Below are 22334 nucleotides of genomic sequence, written 5' to 3'. Positions count from 1 at the left end.
GCGAGGAAGTGACCTGACAGTGACACATTACACCTACTACTGAAAGAGGCAGCTCCTCAGCAGGATTTCCTGGACTTTGTAGCATCAAATTGCTTAAAAGCTCCATTACGGCTCCAACTGTATCAAGCAAAGTGATGTATTTAAATACTAACTCATTTGATACTTTAAGATCTTTTAACTTGTTTGCTGCACGGTTACTTTACACAGAGAAATGTTTCCATTTCCCAGAGTGTTTCAAGTCCTCTTCTCTCAGTGACACAAGACATGATAACGTGGAAGCGAGTGGTATACAAGCGGGTAGCAGTGATGGACACGGCAGAGGAAGGCGCACACCGGGAGTACACCGCCGGGGACACTTACGGTCTATCATTGTGATGGTGCTGTCTTCCACCACCTCGCTGGTCATGCCAGCCGACTGCACCTTGATGGACACAAGGTATCTCTTATGGGGCACTAGCATCATAATATTGAGCAGAGATTTTTCCTTCTCCAGCTTTCTGGAAAACTCAACTTCTTGAGTGTCCATTTTCCGGCATTCAATGCTATACCCATCGAAGTCAGAATCAGGAGGGATCCAAGAACAGGCAATGGCCGTGGAGTTCTGAGGCCGGCAATGCAGGTTTTGTATCTTGTCTGGCTCTAAAATAAAGAGAGGAAGGGGCACTTTTAACAACTCTGTGAGACACTTTTTTTTTTCAGCTCCTTTGAGTCCAACTGGTTCAGAGATCTAAATAAATAATTCCCAAACTTAATTTGGCTTGTTTTCTGAGGAAAAAATTCTCATAGCTCTCCAAGGTAATATACGTCTGCCTGCCTGCCAGATTCTATTTTGAGAAATATTTAAAGTCAAAATGCTGTCCCTTGAGAAAATCACCAGGTGCCAACATTACTGGAAACATAAATGCATACATGGGCACTGAAATCAAGTGGCAGAAGTCAGATAGAAGGTAAGGCAGAGGAAACTAGAAGTCAAGAGTGCAGCTCAGCCTGCCTGACTTTAAATTCTGTTTAGCAGCTACGCACTCTTGGGGAAGTTACTTAACATATCCACGCCCCTTCTGTGAAGTGGGGAAATTCAGATAACCAATCATCATATGGTTACTGTGATTATTCGACAAGTCAAAACTTGCACGGCCACCTCAGAACAGTTGCTGGTGTAGAGATTGCTCAATAAGTGCTAGCTTTTATAATGAGAAAATTAAGAAATGGCATTGTTGACTTGTTACCCTCTGGGCCCTGGCTTTTGCCCCCCTTTTCCATTTTTTTTGCCTGCTCCTCCCTGCCCACACTCCATGGCTCCCCACATAGACCACACTGGTCTATGCCCCCCTTCTTAAGGTCACTCAGCTTCTCCTGTCTGACAGACTGCCTGACCCAGGAAGGACTCAGTGGATGGTAGCTGATCTTATTGGTTGTGAATGACAAAACAACGAGTAAAAGATTCAGTCTGAAAGAAAAGCACTCTTGTCACTGCATTGGTTAATAAGAAACTCTGTGGGCTGCCCCAACCAGCCACATGCCTACCATTTATAACTATTTACATATCTACAGAGCGAAATTGTACAATTTAAATAAGCTTTTTTAAATTTTAATTTTAGCACCTGAACCATTTAAAAAAGAAAAGTTCTGCACTGGCCAGGAGTGTCAGTTCATTAGAGCATTGTCCCAATACACCAAGGTTGTGGGTTCAATCCCTAATCAGGGCACATACAAGAATCAAGCAATGAATGCACCAGTGAGTAGAATGACAAATCAGTGTTTCTCTCACTCTCTCTCTCTCTAAAAGAAAAACATTCAATCAAGAAATAAAACATTCTCAGTTCCCCAATATGTAAAATCAAAGTTATTCTGGTCTGTGTTATAAATGTGCATTGAGGTCAGGGGTGCTGCGCTGGCGTGATCTCCCTAAGACCTGTCTTGCTGTATTCCAGGATTTTCCAAGGACCTTTCCGGCTCTGGAATGGAACTTGAAGGCTAGCTCTAGACCACCTTATTTCATTCCAGGAGTCAAAGGCTTCATACACGTTAAATGGTAAATGCCTAACCCCTTGTTCTATGGACCACAGCACAGAATACAGCAACAATCCTCAGATGGCAATAATCAATGGCATCAATCCATCAGAAAGGCTCACAAAAGAACTGGCATCTGAGACAAGCAGTGATCATGTCTTTTCAAACATTAACGGTTTGTTAAACTTTTGAACTCCTTTCCAGCCAAGTCAGAGCTGAGACCCAAACACACCTTCCTTTTCAGCCTTGAAGAAAGTCTTTGAAGACACCCCATCTAATTCATAATTCTGATGGTCCACACAAAAAATCATACGTAAACTTGCTTCCACCTCTTCCTGTAGTTCTTTCTCTCTCCTCCGTTTCACCTCTAAATCCCACCGGCCTTCCAAGTCTCTGGTCCCATCCCCATTCACTAAGAAGTGATTCCTACTGTGTGCAAGGTGCTCCCCTAGGGACTGTGAACACTAGAGAGGTGAATACATTAACCTTAACCTTTAGGAAGAGAAAAGACTCCAAAACAGCCATAATAGAAGGTGGAAAGGAGAATCTACCAGATGAAATGGGAAAAGAAGATGCTGGGTAGCATGACAGACACATTTTGTGCTGCTGGAACTAATGGTGAGCAGGGCTTAGCAGACATTTTCTGGCAAAGACAACACCTTGCCCAAGTATTAGGAAAGGCTTTTGAGGTAGGGAAACCAAGGGTGGGGCTGGGAGGAGTGGGGAGATGGAAGAGGCAGAACTCCAATTTACTATTCATCGTGGCTGGAGCTTTTTGAGAGTAATTGGCTACTGGAATGATTCTACATGAAAATTATAAACTTCTATTTTGTTTACTCCTTTTATTTTGGGTTGTCTATTACCCACGGCCAAACCCAACCCTAACTAATGCAATCTTCAAAGTTCCATCAGTCGTTCTTCATGACATTCAGCACCTCGACCCTCTGCATACTGGTTTCTGTCCTCTTGGGTGTGCCCCATTTGGTAAATGCCACTCTGAAACGCTAGCATCCGGGACTGAACACAATCCTCCAGACGTGATCTGACCAGCCCAGCCTCTACTGAACTCTTAAACCAAGCGCCTGTGATTCAATCACACATTCCACAATAAGCTGCTGAAAACCCACCCTGAGCTTGCTGTGGAACAAAAACTCTTAGTTCTTTTTCACATATTTATCTGGACACACGCCTATTTGATCCCCAACTATCTTCTGGTATAATATGGATCTCAGATTACAATTGTTATAGCATTGATGTTTGTTGAATAAACAAAACAACTACTGGCATAAATTTCTAATTTTCAGCTAGGTGTTTCATCAACAGCCACTATCTGATCTGAGAAGTGACATTTACTAGGTATTACTGAAAAATAAATATTTGGATTGAGGTGCTTCTTTGAGGTTTATTTATCAATTCCAAAATGTCTCTGAGAAGAAACTTATATATTTCATTGTTAAATATTTTTCTGTTTAGGATTTATTATAATATGTCCTAACTGATCCCTCTGCTTCTAGCTTGCCCCACTCAACTTATTTTTTACGCTGTACCCAAAATGACTTTCTAAAGTACAAATATGATTGTGATATTTTGGTGAAAAATCCTTCAGTGGATCCAATTGTTTGAAAATAAAGTTCAAAGTCGTCACCATGGCTCACAAGACATTTTGTAACCTGATTCTCCTCATCTGCACCTTTTATCCTCTGGACAACTAAACTCCTTTCTGTTCCCCTCTCCTTCCTGGTCTTGGAATATTTTATTCTCTCTACTTGGAATAGTTTCCACTTCTCCCAACTGCACCTGGTGAATCTACCTTTTCCTTAGGATTTGATTTGAACGTTTCTCCTTCCAGGAAGCTTCCTTTGCATTGGGTCAGAGGCCACGGCCATGGGTTTCTATAGCACCAAGTGCTGCCTTCATCTCACCCACGATGTAATTTTTTTTTGTGATTGTACTTCCCACTTGATTGTAAACTCGATGAAGGCAGAGATTATTTCTTTATTGTTCACTGCTGTTAGTATTGCATAAATGAACAGATCTATATAGACTTCTGCCTGAATTCAACCTAACCAATCATAAGTAAAAATGACTTAACCCAAACGTTATAGGAAGTGGATGTTGTAACACACACTTCTTCCTCACAACATCTGAGACCCAAAAGAAGCAAAACATGACATACTTGTCCTCACAGATCCAGAGATTGGTCTGCTGTAGGTTTTCCAGGAGTCACCACTGATGGTTTTGACACTGAATTGATAGGATCTCCCTGGACGAAGACCATACACGATGCGTCCTTCTGATTTTCTGTTGCTGTAGGGGTTGAAGACTGTGATGGCATCTCTGGGTAACCACTGCACCTCAAAGTCATCATAGTCTGTCCAGTCAGGTGGCCCCTTCCAGGTGATGGCCAAGGATGTGTTTGCAACATCAGTAAATGACATAAGACTAGGAGGGCTTGGGGCTATATGTAGGAGAAAGTGAAAAGCAACGTAAATACTTCTGTGATATAACATATACAAATAAGATAGCCGAGTAACATCAGGCATACTTTAAATGTACTGAGGGTGAGAGAATGTAATATAATCATAAGAGCTTGCATTTATGGTGTTTACTATGTGTCATACCCTGTCTTCAAGTGTTTTTATGTACATTTCCTTTAATTTGCATGACCACAGCTTCCTTACCAGGGTGCTGCAGAGTATGAATGTGCCAAGATATTGATTCCATCATATTTTGAGATGTGAGAGTTAAAGCCCACAGACTATGTCCATTTTCAGATGGTTTTGGCCATTGACCCTAGCATGGCACACACATGCATTAATGTTATCTGTGCATGCTCAAGAAATAGAAGAAATTTAGGAAGCACTGCTCACAACGACACTGTGATAATGTATGTGATTATACCCATTTTATAAACAAGAAAACTGAGGCTTACAGATGCTCAATGACCTGCCCAATTTCACTTAAATAAGTAGCAGAGCTAAGCCAAAAACCTAGATCATTTTAACTAAAATCTGTTTCCTTCATTCACTGTACCATTGTGCCTTCCCAAGTTTAGGGGGTGACACATGGCATATTATTATTGACTTTATTTCTTCTTATTAAAACCATAATTAAAATGTGTCTTTGGGAGCTACTTCCCACCAATACTTCGCCTTTGGCAACTGAGCTTCTTACCTGTTCGGCTCTCCCCGGTGGCCTGGTTGCTGAGATCGCCACTGTGGGTTACCACACACAAGGTGTACTTCCTTCCAGGAACAAGGCCATGAAAACCCCACTCTGTCAGGTCCTTTTCTTTCCAGTTTTCCTTCTTTGTGCCATTGGGATTATAGAGAATCAGCTCATAAAAGTCGAAGTCCCCAGGGGCTGGACTCCAGGTGAACCAGAGACTGTCTGTCATGTTCTGATTGGATCCCTTGAGATTACTCACAGAGGCTGGGACTGAAACAGAGGGTAAGCCTTTACTGAAAACAAAACAGAAGCAAAGGCACTTTGGCCAACAGGTGAAAATAGGAGCCTTGTTGGGCACATGGGTGAGTAGCTTCTACTGTAGAGTCAGATCTTGCCTACATCCCAGATCACGTAGGTGCAGGGGAATGTGGTGTAGAGATGTGGTACAAATGAAAAGAAAACAAAACACACTAGGTAGTGGCTTTGATATGCTTGCCACATGAGCTCTAACAAACATATAAAATAAAATCTTCAGAAATGATTGACTAAGACTGGCCAAATAGCTCCTACCTTAGCTCATGAAAAGCCCTAGGGTATTCATGAAAGGCTCCAGCCCCACGTAGTCAGGCACATCCACACTGGTGGCCACATCCCTCTCTGGGGCTCTTCACTTTCTCTCCAGCTTTTAGGTTCTCAGTTCTTTCATGCTCTTTCTTACCAAAATCTTCACTAACAGTCACTTCTACCTTTACATAAATTGGTTGCAATGGCTCCTGTCCAGTGAGTATTTGAGCATCACCATTCTTGGAAGAGTGAAGACTATTGTTCCTTGTTGGAGGGACTCCTAACATTGATGAGCAGATAAAAAATGTGCCAAGCGTGGCCTGCCCCAGAAGTGGTAACAGTAGGCCAGTCTATTCATGCTTTGGGCTTATCTGCTGCTCCTTCCCATTCCCTTCAAAAGACAAACTGAGGACTTCCATCGGGTGGCTGGAATGTGCTCTTCTTGTGGCTCCCCTTGGGTTGCAGCTGAAATGCCCTCTTCTGTCTAATGTAGTTTCCTTTCCTGCCAAGTTGCTCCCTGTCACAATGTACTATTTATTTCCTTCATAGACTAAGGTGTTCCCCAATCACCTCCCTTTAAAATCTGCTGTTCCTTGCCCCCTCTCCTTCCATGACTGCAGAGCTCTGTGAGGTCAGGGGTACCCTCTGTTCACTGTCATATTCCAGCCGTGAGCCCAGTGCCTGGGACACAAGAGCACTCACTCAAAAACTACTGCCCCTCACTCAAAAATTATGTCAAGTGGAAAAAACTGAATATAAAAATGAGGTAATGGGCTCAGATTGTGGAAGAAGAGTAGATCCAGTTTATTTGCAGTCAGGAGCGATGATTCTCCCTCTCGTTTTCTGAGGGTTCTTGTGCTCATTTCAGCCAGTGCTGTGGTTTTGATTCACAGCAGTCTGCTTGTTGGTTCCACGTGCAGTCACCCTTTCCCAGACCTGCCCTCCAGCCCATCTACTTCTTGTAGAAAGAATAAGGGCACGGCTTGAATGGAGCCACAATGGATTACAACCCTCTTGCAAGTAGAGGAGCCAGATTAATTTCTTTCATCAAACCTTATGAGGTAAACAAGTGGAGGCAACAGAGCAGAAGCCAGTGCAAAAACTATTCTGATATATAATCAAATGTCTGATCTAGGGTCAGAAAGGCCGAAGGTCACAAATTTCATATAAAGCTATACCCTGGATAGACTAGGAAAGTAAGGACAAATCAAGGAAAAGCCCATGACTATTGTGACAATTTCCCTGCTATTCATTAATGCTTGGGCCCCGGTCTTACCTGTTCTACCGAATATGAAAGACTCATTAGACAGCTCCCCACTGTGAGTTACAATCACCAGTTTGTACATTCGGCCTTGCAGTAAGTTCTGGAAAGAAAAGCTCTGGACTTGTGGGTCAACCTGAGCTCTCTCCCGCAGAGTTCGGTCTGGGTTGTACAAAAAGATGTTGTACCAGTTGAGCTCTCCCTCTGACGAAGTCCAGCTGAAGGACAGGTGTCTGGTGGAGTTCTCGGTGATCTGCAGATTGGTGACAGCGGCTGGGACTGAAAAAGTCAAGGAGCAAGAGGGTAAGGTTGAGTTCCGGCATGTCCCTGACACAGCCTAGGGTGATGCTATGCCTGCGTGGACTCACTCAAATGGCAGCTCAAAACATATGGTCCCTAAAACCGATGAATGAAGTAGAAACAGAGGCATGGACACATGGGATAGACTGACAGCTGTCAGATGGGAGTGGGGAGGGGACTGGATGAAAGAAGGTGAAAACATTAGCCAAAGATCATAGTGCATAACCCACAGACACAGACAAGAATGTGGTGATGGTCAGAGGGAAGGAGGGGCTGGGTGGAGGTAGGCAGAAAGGAAAATGGGGACTTTTCTAATAATGTCAACAATTAAAACAAAGTTAAAAAAAGACATGGTCTCTGCCTTTAAAAAACATTGGTTTCATGGAGACCCTAAAGCAAAGAAACCTAATTATTGATGCTAAAACTGTTCACTTAAAAAAACAAAACCACAAAGCATAACACTCTCTGGAACTCAATGAACAAAATAAATAAGTGAGCAAAATAGAACCAGAGACATGAAAATAAAGAACAAACTGACAGTGACCAGAAGGGAGTTTGGAGGAAGATAAAGGGGGAAAGAAGGGTAAAGGTCAAGTCAACAAACATGTATCAAAGACCCGTGGACAAGGACAAGGGGGTGGGGAGGATTGAATGTGTGAGAGGAGGGTGGGCAGGGCAGGGCAGGGGACAGCAAAGGGGGGAAAATGAGGACATCTGTAAGTGGGAAACAATACAAAATTAAAAAGTTAAAAAACAAAACCGCAAAAGAACAAGGGAAACCAGCCCTGGCTGGTGTAGCTCAGTGGATTGAGCACGGGCCTGTGAAGCAAAGGGTCTCCGGTTCAGTTCCCAGTCAGGGCACATGCCTGGGTTGCAGGCCAGGTCCCCAGTGGGGGACCCATGAGAGGCAACTACACATTGATGTTTCTCTCCCTCTCTTTCTCCTTCCTGTCTCCTCTCTCTAAAATAAATAAAATATTTTTTTTAAAAAAAGAACAAGGGAAACCAGTAATAAGAAAGTATCTTCAAAGATATTTTGCGGGAGACATATGAATGATAAATGCTAAATCTGACCTATGTGACTAAATGTTTTTCTGACTTGAAGAGCTATATTAGAGATCAAAATCTATCTCTGAATGCCATCTGAGAATAAATGACCATCAGAGGGAAGGAGAGAGTGGGTGGGAAAGAAAGGGAAAAGCAGACGGAAAGGGGAAATCAGATTCAGGGATACGAGAAAGAAAAGCAAGAGTAAAGCTAAAACCACGTTTAAAAAGTTTACATTAAGATTTTGCAACCCCCTCGGCCGTTAGTGCTACCCATTGGCAAAGTAATCAAATGCCAAGAGAAATCAGCTGCTTCGAAACAGTTGGTGCAGATGATTCCTGAGTGCACAGAGGTCTTGTGATGCAGGTGGAGACGGAACAGGACATCTGTCTTGCTCTCCTCTGCGTTCTTTTCCTCCACCGCAAACATTTCCTCAGGCCATTTTGCATTCTTTCTATCCTTAGGCCAGGCCTTAAAAGTTGGTATTTTTCATGGTTCCATCCTTTGTCCCTTCATATTCTTATAACACTAGCTGAGCAATCGATCTCATTCACTTTATGAGTTACCATAGTCTGATGTTAGTGTCCCTCCCATCCCCCAAATCCATATGTTGAAACCTAACCCCCAAGATAATGGTGTAAGGAGGCAGAGCCATCCGGAGGTGATTAGGACATGAAGGTGAAGCCCACATGGACAGGATTAACGCCCTAAAAAGAGGCTCTGGAGAGCAAAGCTCTCCCTTTCTTCCACCACGTGAGGACACCACGAGAAGGCACTGTCAATGAACCAGAAAATGGCCCTCACCTTGGATGTTACATGTGGCCTTACATATATGTATACATAATATATGTTACATCTGTATTATATGTAACATTTATTATAGATGAAGTATATGTATACATAATATATGTATAAATACATATATTTATCCTCACCTGAGGGCAGTTTTTCATAGCTTTTTAGAAAGGAAGGGAGGGAGAAAAAATGTCAGTGTGAGAGAGAAGCACTGATTTGTTGCCTTGAGATGGCAGCTTATTCTGGATTGTCTGGGTGGTGACAAACGTAACCACAAAAGCAAAAGATGGGTGGGGCGGGGCAGAAGAGTAAAGAGGGAGATGTGGAGACAGACGCAGAGGCTGGCGTATTCCCACTGCTGGATGGGAGCCGCGAGCCTAGGAACTTCAGTGACCTCCAGAAACAGGTAAGGGCAGAGAACAGATTCTCATCCTAAACTAAAGTCTCCAGATAAAACACCGCCCTACCTTGATTTTAGCCCCCTAAGGCCCATGTTCAGATTCCGACCTCCAGAACTATGAGATAATACATGAATGTTGGTTTAAGACACTACATTTATGGTAATTTATTATAACAGCCATAGAGAACCAAGAGAGCCAGTTTTGAGGAACAATCTAAATTGGACTATGGTGGGATGATGGTTGTGTCCATAGGCCAACTGACAGGGAAGTGGTGGATCATGGCGAATGTTCCTCCTGTGTCCAGAAATATACACGATCTCCCAGCTTTGCTCCATCCCTCTCAGCCTACTGTTCTCAAGGAATAGCAGACGAGGAGACACCTCCTACAAAACAGTAGGCTTGTGTGAATTACCTGTTCGGCCTTCAGTTTGGGCTTCTTTGCTAAAGAGGCCTCCGCTGACAGTTAGGATCTGTATCTTGTACTTCTTTCCTGGTGTTAGGTCTTCAAATTTGTGCTGCTTAGTCAAGGCTGGCTTTGATGTGTTACTCAGAAGGATCCCATTTTCGTTTAGAAGTAGGATGTCATATCTTTCTGCCACACCAACGGCTTTTTGCCAATTTACTACTAAGGAATGGCTGCTGTAAACATTGTCTGCAGTTATCCCCTGGACAGAGGCTGGGACTGCAAGGAAAGAGAAGAAGCAGGTCCTATCATTGACAGTAGAGTAGCCAGTTGAAAGAAACTCTGCTAAAGCAACTGCAGATAGAAGGGCTTGCCTCATTATTGCACGGACACTTTCTGGGCACCCTTAGGGGAAAACAGTCCTTGTCCTGAATTACTCATAGAATTGCTTTGAGTCTCCATTTTTTTTCTCTGAATTTAGACGGGATCTTGAAGTCAAATAAGCTAAAAAGTGCAGGAGTGACACTGATAACTATGCAGATTGATATGTATGTATTTTTGAGACAGTGGAAACGATGGTTATAGTTTGGAGTAGAGAGTCACTCATTTGGACAGCGCTTGTATTATGGCTCCTGATGTGAAAAGCAAAGTATTGTTTGTTAACAGTATTTTCTGTCCTAGGCTCATAGTTTTTTTTCATTCTACATAACCTCCTTAGGAGAACTTATCCACTTCCATGGTTTGAATTTTACCCACATGGTGATTGATGACTCTCAAATTTGAACTTTCAATTCAGATCTGTTTCTAGTTTTTGCAAATGACACCTCTCTCTCTGGATGTTCCACAGGTGCCCGACTCCCAAGATGACAAAATTGGACTCCTCATCTCCCTCCCATGACTTGCTTACTGTCCTTTCATTATGATCTTCTCAATGACAAGACTTTTGGGTCTCTCCACGTCTCTCCATCTCTACGACCACTAGCACTAGACCACATCCTCTCTCTCATACACTATTGCAAGTCTCTTGACCAGCACCCTTGACTGCTCACCTCTCAGTTTCAAACTACACATTGTACATGGAGGATTCTCAGTGTGCACATGCTGAAGACCCTTCAGCATCTCTTCATAATTCTAAACACCTTAACAAGGCATATGAGTCCCTTCATGATTTGATCCATCTGCTTACTTTGGCCACATGGCTCACATTCTTTATTCTAGCAAGTTAAGGAATACGTGGGTCCTCAATGTGCCAAGCTTTCATCTTGAGGCCTTTCCCTTTTTCTGCTGGGACCAAGTCAATATATGCTTTATCAGGATGATTTCTTAGCATTTGTTTAAACATTACTTTCTCCCGGAACCCTTCCCTGACTCTTTCTGTCTGCTTCTATAGCACCCATGATCATTTTTATTTTAGCACTTACCGTATTATACCTTAGTTTCCTCTTTACTTCTCTGTCTGCTTCATTAGATTATAAGTTTCTTGAGGTCAGGGGTGTTTTCTTGCTACTGAATTCTCATTTTCAAATGCACTAAGGCTTCCTTGAGTGTGGTTGGTAGGGTAATAACATGGGTGTAATAATTTACAGTTTTAATTTGATCATTTCACCTAAAATGTCACATGGTGTGCTTGAGTGTGATTTTGTTATGTTACAGAATTACAGGCTTATGATCTTGTAATAAATGGGGGTGTTATTTGTGCCAGACCCTGTATATATATGAAATGAAGACATAGCAGGACCCAGGCCTCACAATAAGTAAATGGTAATGAAAAAGAAAGGCATCTGATAAGTGATGTGTTACTGTAGAGAGAGCATGAGGTTTGGAGCCAGACAGATCTAGATTTAAATTATAGCTCTAGATCTTGATACATGTTTCCTAAATAATGTTTCATGAACTTTCTGAGTCTTACTCCCCTCATCTGTAAGATAATGATGTGATCCTAGCTGTAGTGTGACTAGAGATAATTTTAAATGCCTGGCAATGTAGCAGGTGCCTGTAGATTATTTTTGTTTTAAAAGTAATGTATTAATAGTGATAGTAATATAAATAAATGGATACATTATTCATTCATTTATTACTTGGTCTTTAACTATCACAGGTGAAGTAGATGGCATAAGTATATATGTTTTTCTTAATAAAGAATTTTGAGGGCCCTGGCTGGCGTAGCTCAGTGGATTGAGCACGGGCCTGCAAACCAGACGATCGCGGTTCGCTTCCCAGTCAGGGCACATGCCTGGGTTGCAGGCCGGTTCCTTGCAGGCTAACTACCAGCAGGGGACGCCCTAAAGGCAACCATACATTGATGTTTCTCTCCCTCTCTCCTTCCCCTCTAAAAATAAGTAAATAAAATCTTTTTAAAAAAAAGAATTTTGAGGAAGGGGTGAAATTTTGAAAAATGCATATTTTGTTGAAGTCTGCTTGTTAAAATTTTAAATCCTTTAGCAAGTTAAAAATTTATTCAAATCATTTGGTTCCTAATTACCTTTTATTTGTTTTGAAAATCTCTACTTAGAAAGAAAAATGCAAAGAAAAACATGAGAAAGGCTTTTGAAAACACATTGAATTGTACAAGGGGTTTGAATTGGGTATTTTTGATTTGTGATGGCTAAGCCCATTCAACGCCCTGTTCTAGAGAACAACTGGCCCTTCTCCAGGTGGGCACTTACCTGTGCGCCCGAGCACATCTATCTGGTTCCGCAGGGACCCGCTGACAGAGGAGATGACGATCTGGTACTGTTCCCCAGCCTCCAGCCTGTGGAATGTGTGCTTAGAGACGTCCTTGGAGATAGTCTGAGAGTCAACTTTTTGATTCTGCCTGAATGCAGACACTATGTAGGAGTCCACATCTCCCCCGCCAGGAGTCCAGTTCACTGTCAGGCTATCTGTTGCCCCATTGGGGGAAATGTGAATGTTTTTGACTGTGCTAGGAACTAAAAGAGAAAAAAAATTTAGAAGTCATCACTTAGAGAATGAACTGTGCAAATTTCAACCAAAGTTTTTGTGCTTCTTATGTCTTGGCATCTACTGAAAATATATACACATAGAAAAAACTGGTATCAATTTACCATCTTTCTCTGACTCTTTTGTCTGAACTGCAGTTAGTGGGGGAAGTTTGAGGGACATCACAGCCAGTGAGTAGAAGTGAATAATGCCAGTGATAAGAGCAAGAGGCTGTTTAAATTGCCTCAGTCCAAGTCTTGGTTTTCTCATTTATTATAGGAAAATTCCTTAACCTCTGTGAGTTTGTTTTGCCATCAGAAAAATGGTGATGATAATAATAGTGACCAGCCCACAGAGTTCAGAGAATTGAACAAAATGTATGTGTAAAGTGCTTTCCTGTGGGTCTCGTTCATGGTAAACTGTTAATAAACATTAACTATTATAGCGACACTACTAATAGAGTTCCAATGAAGTGATGCCCAACCAACAGATGTATTTATCCTTAAACTGTATCCTTCACAAGCACCAATCATTCTCATCAATTCAATACTATTTCTCAGTAAAGCCGTTTCTTTCTTCTTTTTATTTCCTGTACATCATACTTTTGTTCAGCTTGGACAATATTGCTATCACCATCGAGATAACTCTCTCCCCTTCTTGCCACCTTCCCTTTGTACTTCCAAGTCCTGAACCAAGACAATGCCTGGCTACCCAACCTGCTAAATACCACTGACCCTTGAACAAGGTGAGGGTTAGGGGCACTGTCACACCCCCCTCCTTTGTGCAGTTGAAATTGTGCATATAACTTTTGGCTTCCCCAAAACTTAACTGTTAGTAGCTGACCAGAGAAGCCTTACCAATAACATAAACAATTGATTGACTTATATTATGTGTTTTATGTATTATATGCTACATTATTACAATAAAGTAAGTTAAATGAAAAATGTCAGGTTCCGGAGAAGATGGATGTGTAGGTAGAAACCCTTCGCTTCCTTGCACAACCAAAAGGAGGACAACAACCAATCTAAAATCAATAAACAAGCAGAAGTGCCAGAAAATCAAATTGCGTGGAACTCTGACAACCAAGGAATTAAAGAAACAGTCAACCAGACTAACCAGACTGGTAAGATGGGTAAACAGAGAAAACCCTCGGCAAGGCAGGGGACCATGTGGGTGCGGGTGACTAAACGGGACACTGAGACTCAGGGCTGAGTGTGGACTACGGTGGTTGCCGCAGTGGGAGAAGCTCCCAGTCTCAAACAGTTTCTTGGAAAGTGGGTCTAGAATCAAGCAGGTGAGCTGCGCTGTTCCCTCTCTGGCCCCTCCCCCACAGACAGAGCCACAGCACAGCAAGGAGGGTTGCCCTTTCCAGGTGAACACCTAAGGCCCCACCCCCTTACAACCTATCAGGTGTTCCAGGACAAAGAAATATGGCCCAGATGAAAGAACAAAGCAAAGCTTCAGAAAGAGAACTAAGTAAGGAGGAGATTGCCAACACACCTGATGCAGAGTTTCAAACCCTGGTAATTAAAATGCTCACAGAACTGATTGAGCTTGGTCAAAAAATGAAACAACAGATGAAAGATACCCAAAGTAAAATAAAGCAAAATATTCAGGGAACCAACGATGACCAGAAGGAAACCAGGACTCAGATCAACAATTTGGAACAAAAGGAAGAAATAAACATTCACCCAGAACAGAATGAAAAATTCAAAAAAATAAAGAGAAGCTTAGGAACCTCTGGAACAACTTCAAACATATTAACCATAGGGGTGCCAGAAGGAGAACAAGAGCAAGAAATTGAAAACTTATTTGAACAAATAATGAAAAAAAACTTTCCCAATCTGGCAAAGGAAATAGACTTGCAGGAAGTCCAGGGAGCTCAGAGAGTCCCAAAGAAGTTGGGCCCAAGGAAGTGCACACTAAGGCACCTCATAATTACATTAGCCAAGATTAATAAGGAACCTTAAAAGCAGCAAGAGAAAAGGAGAGAGATACCTACAAAGGAGTTCCCATAAGACTGTCAGCTGATTTCTCTAAAGAAACCTTGCAGGCATGAAGGGGCTGGAAAGAAGTATTCCAAATAATGAAAGGCAAGGACCTACATCCAAGATTACTCTATCCAGCAAAGCTTTCACTCAGAATGGAAAGGCAGATAAAGTGCTTCCCTAATATGGTCAAGTTAAAGGAGTTCATCATCACCAAGTCCTTATTATATGAAATGTTAAAGGGACTTATCTAAGAAATTGAAGAAGATCAAAACTATGAACAGTAAAATGACAACAAACTCACAACTGTCAACAATTGAACCTAAAAGAAAAGAAAAACAATGAAAACAAAAACTAAGCAAACAACTAGAACAGGAACAGAATCTGAGAAGTGGACATCACATGGAGGGTTTTCAGTGGGGGAGGGGAGGGGAGGAATAGTGGGGGAAAAGTAGAGAGAAGAAGAATCATAATTGGTAGGCATAAAATAGATGGGGAGAGGTCAAAAATGGTATAGAAAACAGAGAATTCAAAGAACTTATATGTATAACCCATGGACACGAACTAATTGGAGGGGGATGCTGGAGGGTTGGGGGGTGCAGGGTGCAGGGGGGTAAAGGGAGAAAAATTGGGAAAACTGTAATAGCATAATTAATAAAATACACTTAAAAATGTCATTGAGAAGATCATAATGAAAGGAAAATACATTTATAGTACTGTACAGTATTTATTGATGCAGTAAGTTTATGTCATCTCTTTATAAGATGAATTGTCTGTCTGTCAGCATCTATATCAATATTGTCTTTTTTCTAAAGATTTTATTTATTTATCTTTAGAGGGGAAGGGAAGAAGAGAGGAAGAGAAATATCAATGTATGGTTGCCTCTCATATGTCCCCTGCTGGAAACTGGCCTGCAACCCAGGTATGTGCCCTGACTGGGAATCGAAACCATGGTTGTTTGGTTCATGGGCCTGTGCTCAATTCACTGAGCTACACAAACCAGGGTCAATATTGTCTTATATGATACAAAACACTATAGATGTTATACATGCTACTAACAATAGATATCAAATACAAAAAAAAGTGAAAAAATTATTCTTACTTACAGGTGCAATAATTCATGCATTAATGAAGAAGCAGAAATTTGATTGTTTTATGGTAGCCTAGTATAATAGATATGATTGCTTCATGGTAATAAAAAATCACCCCCAATTTTTCAATATATTTATCAAAAAAGTCTGCGTATACATGGACCCACGCAGTTCAAGCGTGTGCTATTGTTTAAGGGCCACCTGCACAACACTCTAACTAGTCGGAGTCAAGATCCATATTTCCAATTACCCGTGAAGCCCTCAATGAAGGCTGACTGCTGCACGTCTCCACTGATCGTCAGCACAAGAATTTTATACTGGCGCCCTGGTGTTAGGGAGGTGAATCGATACTCGGTTGCATTATTTACAAGATGAATAGAAGGAAATACTTTCATGTCGTTGTAGAGCAGTTGAATCTCATACTGGTCGACATCCCCGTTAGCTCGGGACCAAGTCACCTGAAGGTCTTCAGTGCTCCTATCCCTCAACGTTAGGTCCTTAACAGGCTCTGGGACTGGGGAGGGATATTAGAAGACACATCAGAAAAGTGACTGATCAGAGTTTACCTACACAATAATTTATAAATCACATTCAAGGAATTGGCAAACATCTCCTTTCTCCAGATAAACCGCTTGAATTACTTCGTGCATAATTGAACAATAAAAATGGAGAGCAACTGTTAATATTGTTAAAATTGTAATTTTTCTCCTGACGTAAACCTTATATGCTAAATGTTGGTAGAGTCTAATTATCAAATGAGTTATGACCTCAATCATAAAATAAAACAAAAAGTCCAGAACTTTAAATGTCACAAAGCAGGGGGACAGGGAGAAAAATGGCACGTGTAGCCTTCGGTTTGCGCACCATGCTTGCTTTTATGTCCCAATAAATATTCCATAATTATAAGCCATGTCTTGGCTAAATGATGTTAGCTCTGAGCGAGACGTACTGGGGATGTAATTTACTGATAACTACATAGGGAAAATTCAAAGTTCAGATAATTATTTACTTGATGGCATACAAGTCCCAACCGAACATCAAATTTTATTTTATTTTATCTTTTATTTTATCTTTCCACTTACTTGTTCTCCCATTCCCTTGTTCACTGGCTTCATACTGTCCACTTTTTGTACTAACAGTGACACTATACAAACGTCCAGGGACGAGCTGAACAAATACACACTCATTTTCGGACTTGGGGATGCTTTTGGTTTGAGTGAAGTTGTTTTTGTTTTTAATGGTGACTTCATAATGGTCGAAGTCTCCCGTGGCATGCACCCAGGACACCTTTAAGTAGTCGCTCCGGGCCGAGTTGCTTATACTGACCCCCTGGACCTTGTTGGGCACTGAAAGAGAGAGCAGAGAACAGCTAAAGAGTCTAGGTGAGCATTTGGTCACATATGACATCCTGGGACAACAACAAGTGAGTAGATTTTAAGGAAAGAAAAGAAAAGAAAAATCTTAGACTTTTAGATCACACATTTTTGAAGAGGAAAGATATTTATACAAATTGGAATGATTAAATAGATTTTTTTAACACAACCTGATGAATTGATGCTAATTCTGTCATTGGCCTACACAAAATATCATATACAAAATGGAACATTAAACTTGATAACTGATGATTAATAGGAATGATGGTGATGATGTTAATAATTCCAGCATACCAAGATAATGCAAGACACGATAAAAAGTCACCAAGAATAGAATAAACAATTCAAAACAAAAAGTAGAAGAAGAGAAAACACATACAGTTAATTAATACATGAAAAGATGTCTGACATCATTGGAGATCAAGGAAATGGAAGCTGGGGGCCTTGGCAAAACACCATTTAGCACATATTTGATTTGCAAAATTTAAAAACCTGACAAAACCAAGTGTGAGAGAGAATGCCCACCCACAGAAAATTAGATGAATGAACTGGTATATAGCAGTCATAATTAATTTCCTCTTAGCTCAAAACTTGAAAATACGTATTTCTTGGACTTAACACTAAAACACAAAATAGGGATGGATCTTACTGATATACTTATTAAGTGAAAAAAAGTCTATAAGCCCCAAAAGATTATATATTGCATAAAAGATACCTTTTTTATGTTAAAAGAACCAAAAATTTTAAAGCTCATAATTTTAGGACAACATAATAAAATATGCAAGGTGGAAGGCAAGAGAGATAAAAACTAGAGTCAAGTTGAGGGTGCCTTGCCATGGATTAGTGGGGTGGAAACCGTGTGATTTGACACAGATTATTGTCAAGTTCTTAGGTTTTATTTTGAATAGTGGTTTCTCAGGTACATATTAAATTATTAAAAATGGTTGTCTAAATTAAAATTAAATGCCTAGAAGTAAATAAAAGTAGCAACTGATGCATGGTTTTCTGGCCCAAGAATAATGATTAACTCAATTTTGTTTGCTTATGTAGTTATGAGGGAAACCTGAAATACATAAACAAACAAAAATCCTGTGTACCTATGTTTTTTTTCTCAATTGATAAATCAGTAAGTACTTCTGAACAGAAACACTTTAAAATAAGGCAATTCTGTATTTAGAGCATAATATTAATGGTATTCTAATTTTTATGTGGGGCTGTATTTCAATTCAACAGTAGGTCATAGATCCATTACTATTTAGTGAAAACTGGGTATTATAAATATATGAGAAAGCATCAGAAAGAGACATGAACTCAGATTCAAGATACTAAACTTGTTGAGTATCTTGTTTAGTATACTAACTAAATCAGACTCAAGATATTAAATGCTTGTATCCCAATGCTAGCATGTCTTTGGAGGCTGTTTGGCCTCAGGCTATGTTTGGTAAATCAGGAATCTCTCCTCTGGCCACATGCCAAACCTATGTCCAAGTCTTCTCTTCCACTTGCCCCCAAAACATGAAACAACAATATTTTGGCATGTAAGAAATGTCAATATTTTGGCATCTAAGGTACATTTTTCATGATGTTTCTCATACCTACAAGTTGCACTACTATCCTTTGTTAGCTTATGTGTACTGGTTAGATTTTGTATTGGAATAAATCTCACCACAGGTATGGCACAAGGACAGGTATGCTTTCTTCAAGATATTTACCTGGAACCAATTACAGTGTTGCCAGAACTTAGTCATTGCAGAGTTAAGGAGCAGAAATTCTGAAGTGACATATTCTTGGGGTAAGAAGGTCAATGATGCAAGCAACTTACTGAAGGCAAAGCAACTATCATAGAAAGAAAGACCAGGCTGATTACCATGCTAAGTCAATAAGGAGCTTCCTGGGTGGGACTGGAGGTAATTTGTAAGACTTGCCTTGCTGCATGGTGAGATGATGTGACACAGAATTAGAAATATTGATATTTTCTCCCAAAATGTAGAACAAGAAGATTAGAAAAGAGAAAGGGCAATGAGACAATCAGCCTGAATCAACAAGATGATAACTCAGACACGACTCTCCGGTTAAACTGATTTGTCAGGGGTAATGGTTGGCCTTGGTTAGTCATGCACCAAATCCAACTTTATGTTGGTGAAGAGTCATGAGGGTGCTTTGAAAAAAGGATCACTTTTCTTGCACTTAAAAACAATTTTAGCAAAAGGCCCTATGATGTGAAGGTCATGATGATAGGACACATTTGTGAGTCGACACAAAGGAGTTAGTAGTTGACATATCCTTTAGTTTCTGGTGATCTTTAGGCTTCACCTTGATCAACATAAGAGACTGACATAAGGCTGCTTTGCAAATGAAAATCTGCTTTTCAGGTTTACGTCATTATTGTGATTATCAGTACAGTTAGACTTTAAGTAATTTGAAGGTAGGGAATATCTCTATATCTTTGACTGGTGCTTTAAGGCATAGCAACATGTAATGGAAGTAGTATTGAACTTGACTGCTGGACAGCCATGTGACCATGGAGAAGCCAGTTTCTCTGGGACTTTACCTCCAAATGAGATGAAATTAGACTATTCTTCAAACACTTTCAGTGCTGGCATGTCATAACAATGTAAATCAGTGGTTTTTGAACCTTTCTGAGGTCACAGAAACTATGAGAATCTGGTAAAAACCATGCACTCCCTGTCCTCCGACTCCCCCAAGGGACATATTTCCCTATCCCCAACAGCTTCAGGCATAATTTCCAGATGACTACAATCTTAAAGTCTACCAATGGAGCACCAGGGGTAAATCCTTGATCTCCCTATGTGATTTCTGATTCACCAAAGACTTACTGAGTGCCCATTACGCCCAGATCTTCAAGGAAAAAGTTACATTTTTCAGTGTAAATATCAACTCATAGCTCAGCTGGAAAGATTTGACTAAATACTGATATCAACCGTAAGCAGAAATCTCAGATGTAAACCCCAGGAAACAGAAGTATTTTGGGGAAATGCTAAATGTCTAAATTTAGTTCTTTCCAGCACAGCAGACCTGGCAACATTTGCTTTTGCTAAGGTTTTTGCTCTTGGCCCCAGAACTACAAAGATTCACATTTCCACCTTGCGTGAAAAAGGATGAACAGTGGTCATGGCCAGCAGACATTTCGGGGAGCATTTCAGGGTGAAGAACCTAATAGGCTCTGGTGTCACTCAGACCTGGGTTTAAATCTCGGATTTGAAATGCACTGGCTATTCCACAAATTACTGTAAACAATGGGCAAGTGACTTCACATTGAATCTTGCTTTCCTGATCTCTAAGATGGGAATAATGGATAGCAACTACCTCAATAAGAAGTTTTTAAGGGTTAACGGAGTTAACATATGTAAAGCCACAGTCTACCCACCAAAAAGTACTCCTTAGACCAGAGGTGGCAAACACAAGGCCCCGGACGCAGAATCTGGGCCCCCCCACCTTGTTTTATCCGGCAGGCACCTTGTTTCTACCCGGTGGCAGTGCCGAGCTCTCACTTAACTGTTAAGGAGCAGTTTCATTTATACAGGCCTAAAATTACATTTGGCCCTTTGAAGGCAAATGCAAGGCTGATGTGGCCCTTGGTGAAAATAAGTTTGATACCCCTGTCCTACACAGACATACTTGTTATTACGTTTGAATATATTAAGAATTCTAGTCATGAAAGTGGTGCTCATCATACACTGAAGATAACATCTGCTCACATAAGGGGTTTCTTAGGTCAAAATATTTATATATTTTACCCCGTTACAGTTTTGTGACCTCAGTCACGGGCCTCTAATCCAAGCATTACAGAAATACTGCTGATGTAGGGTGGCTGAGCCACACAGTGAGCTGGCGCCTACAGAGCCCGTACCTCCTTGCAGGCTTACCTGTCTGATCTTGGCTGAGGGAATGGTTTTCATACTTGCCACTCCTTGTAGTTACAGTCACATCATAGAGGCGGCCTGGGGTGAGGGAGCTGAAGGAGCATTCGCTGACAGACTTGGCAATGACAAGGGACTGCACCACTTTGCCGTCATGAGAGAGTGTCACTACGTAGTTATCCACATCTCCAGGAGCTGGCAGCCAGGATACACTGAGATAGTCATTACGGCCAGAATTGTTTACCGTCACTCCACTCACACTGGAGGGGACTGTGATGTTAAACAGGGAGAGAATTTTTTAAAAAAGCACAATCAAAAGTTTGAGTCATTTATTTAAGATGAGTCATTTATTTAATAACAGTGTGGACTCAGGAGATCTAATCTGATCACCTTCCGGGTCGGTGAAGGAAATACTCTGGAAGCTGAGTGATTACTTCCGAAGGCTAACCAAAATACAAACGCCAGGGAGACTTCCTGATGCCTCCTAAATGCAAGGGGGCCCCTACTGCATTTTCATGGTGTAGCTGTTCATAAAGTATCTTAAGTGGAGGCATTTTTATGTAAATGTGTCAGGAAGTTTCTTAGGTAGGAAAGGGAGCAAGCATTCTAACAATCCAAAAGAATGGGTTTGAACCAAACTCATAGATAAAGATGTCTGAGCAAAAGAGTGAAGAATGCAATAGCTTTTCTAGATTTGGGAATAGCTTTGATCTTCTTGTGATGAAGTTATTTATTTATTCCTGGGAGTTTAATATCTAACAACCAGAAGTGTTTCTTGCTCTCTCTCCCTCTCTGCAAAGCATTTCCTGCCCTCTAGTGGCAAAAATAAACCTAAAAGTCTATCCTGGAAGCAGCAAGTCTGGTAATTGGTCCAAGTGTGGTCAGGAGCACTACTGTGGTGAAAATGGCCTTTCTGATGTCAGCTGTGACCACAGGCTTATTTGAATTGGAGTTTAGTACCACAGACATTCGTGGAGGGCCTATGACTCGCCATGCAGACAAAATGGAAAAGATGCAGATATTTTTAAGGAGCTCCTTGGCTAGAAGTAGCTTGTAAAGTAATCAATGTGGTATTGAGAAATAGTTGTATCACGTATCAGAAAAACGTACAC

General features: G+C 41.1%; 1 protein-coding gene across 3 annotated transcripts in view; it reads right to left on the bottom strand.

Moving 5' to 3' along the window:
- The window catches only part of PTPRB (protein tyrosine phosphatase receptor type B), a 105262-nt gene that overhangs the window by 33624 nt on the left and 49304 nt on the right, over nt 1-22334 (bottom strand). For all 3 annotated transcript variants that reach the window (XM_037049449.1, XM_037049450.1, XM_037049451.1), the window contains 9 exons: nt 21229-21492; nt 17051-17314; nt 16219-16482; nt 12616-12879; nt 9959-10228; nt 7019-7282; nt 5185-5448; nt 4187-4468; nt 361-639 (listed from right to left, as the gene is read on the bottom strand). In XM_037049449.1, coding sequence (XP_036905344.1) covers nt 361-639; nt 4187-4468; nt 5185-5448; nt 7019-7282; nt 9959-10228; nt 12616-12879; nt 16219-16482; nt 17051-17314; nt 21229-21492 — 2415 coding nt within the window. The remainder of the gene's footprint in view (nt 1-360; nt 640-4186; nt 4469-5184; nt 5449-7018; nt 7283-9958; nt 10229-12615; nt 12880-16218; nt 16483-17050; nt 17315-21228; nt 21493-22334) is intronic.

This window comes from Sturnira hondurensis, unplaced genomic scaffold, assembly GCF_014824575.4.
Source record: "Sturnira hondurensis isolate 20B ecotype Veracruz unplaced genomic scaffold, ASM1482457v3 Scaffold0006496, whole genome shotgun sequence".
In the NCBI taxonomy this organism is placed as follows: domain Eukaryota; kingdom Metazoa; phylum Chordata; class Mammalia; order Chiroptera; family Phyllostomidae; genus Sturnira; species Sturnira hondurensis.
This window is presented reverse-complemented; position numbering and strand designations above follow the sequence as displayed.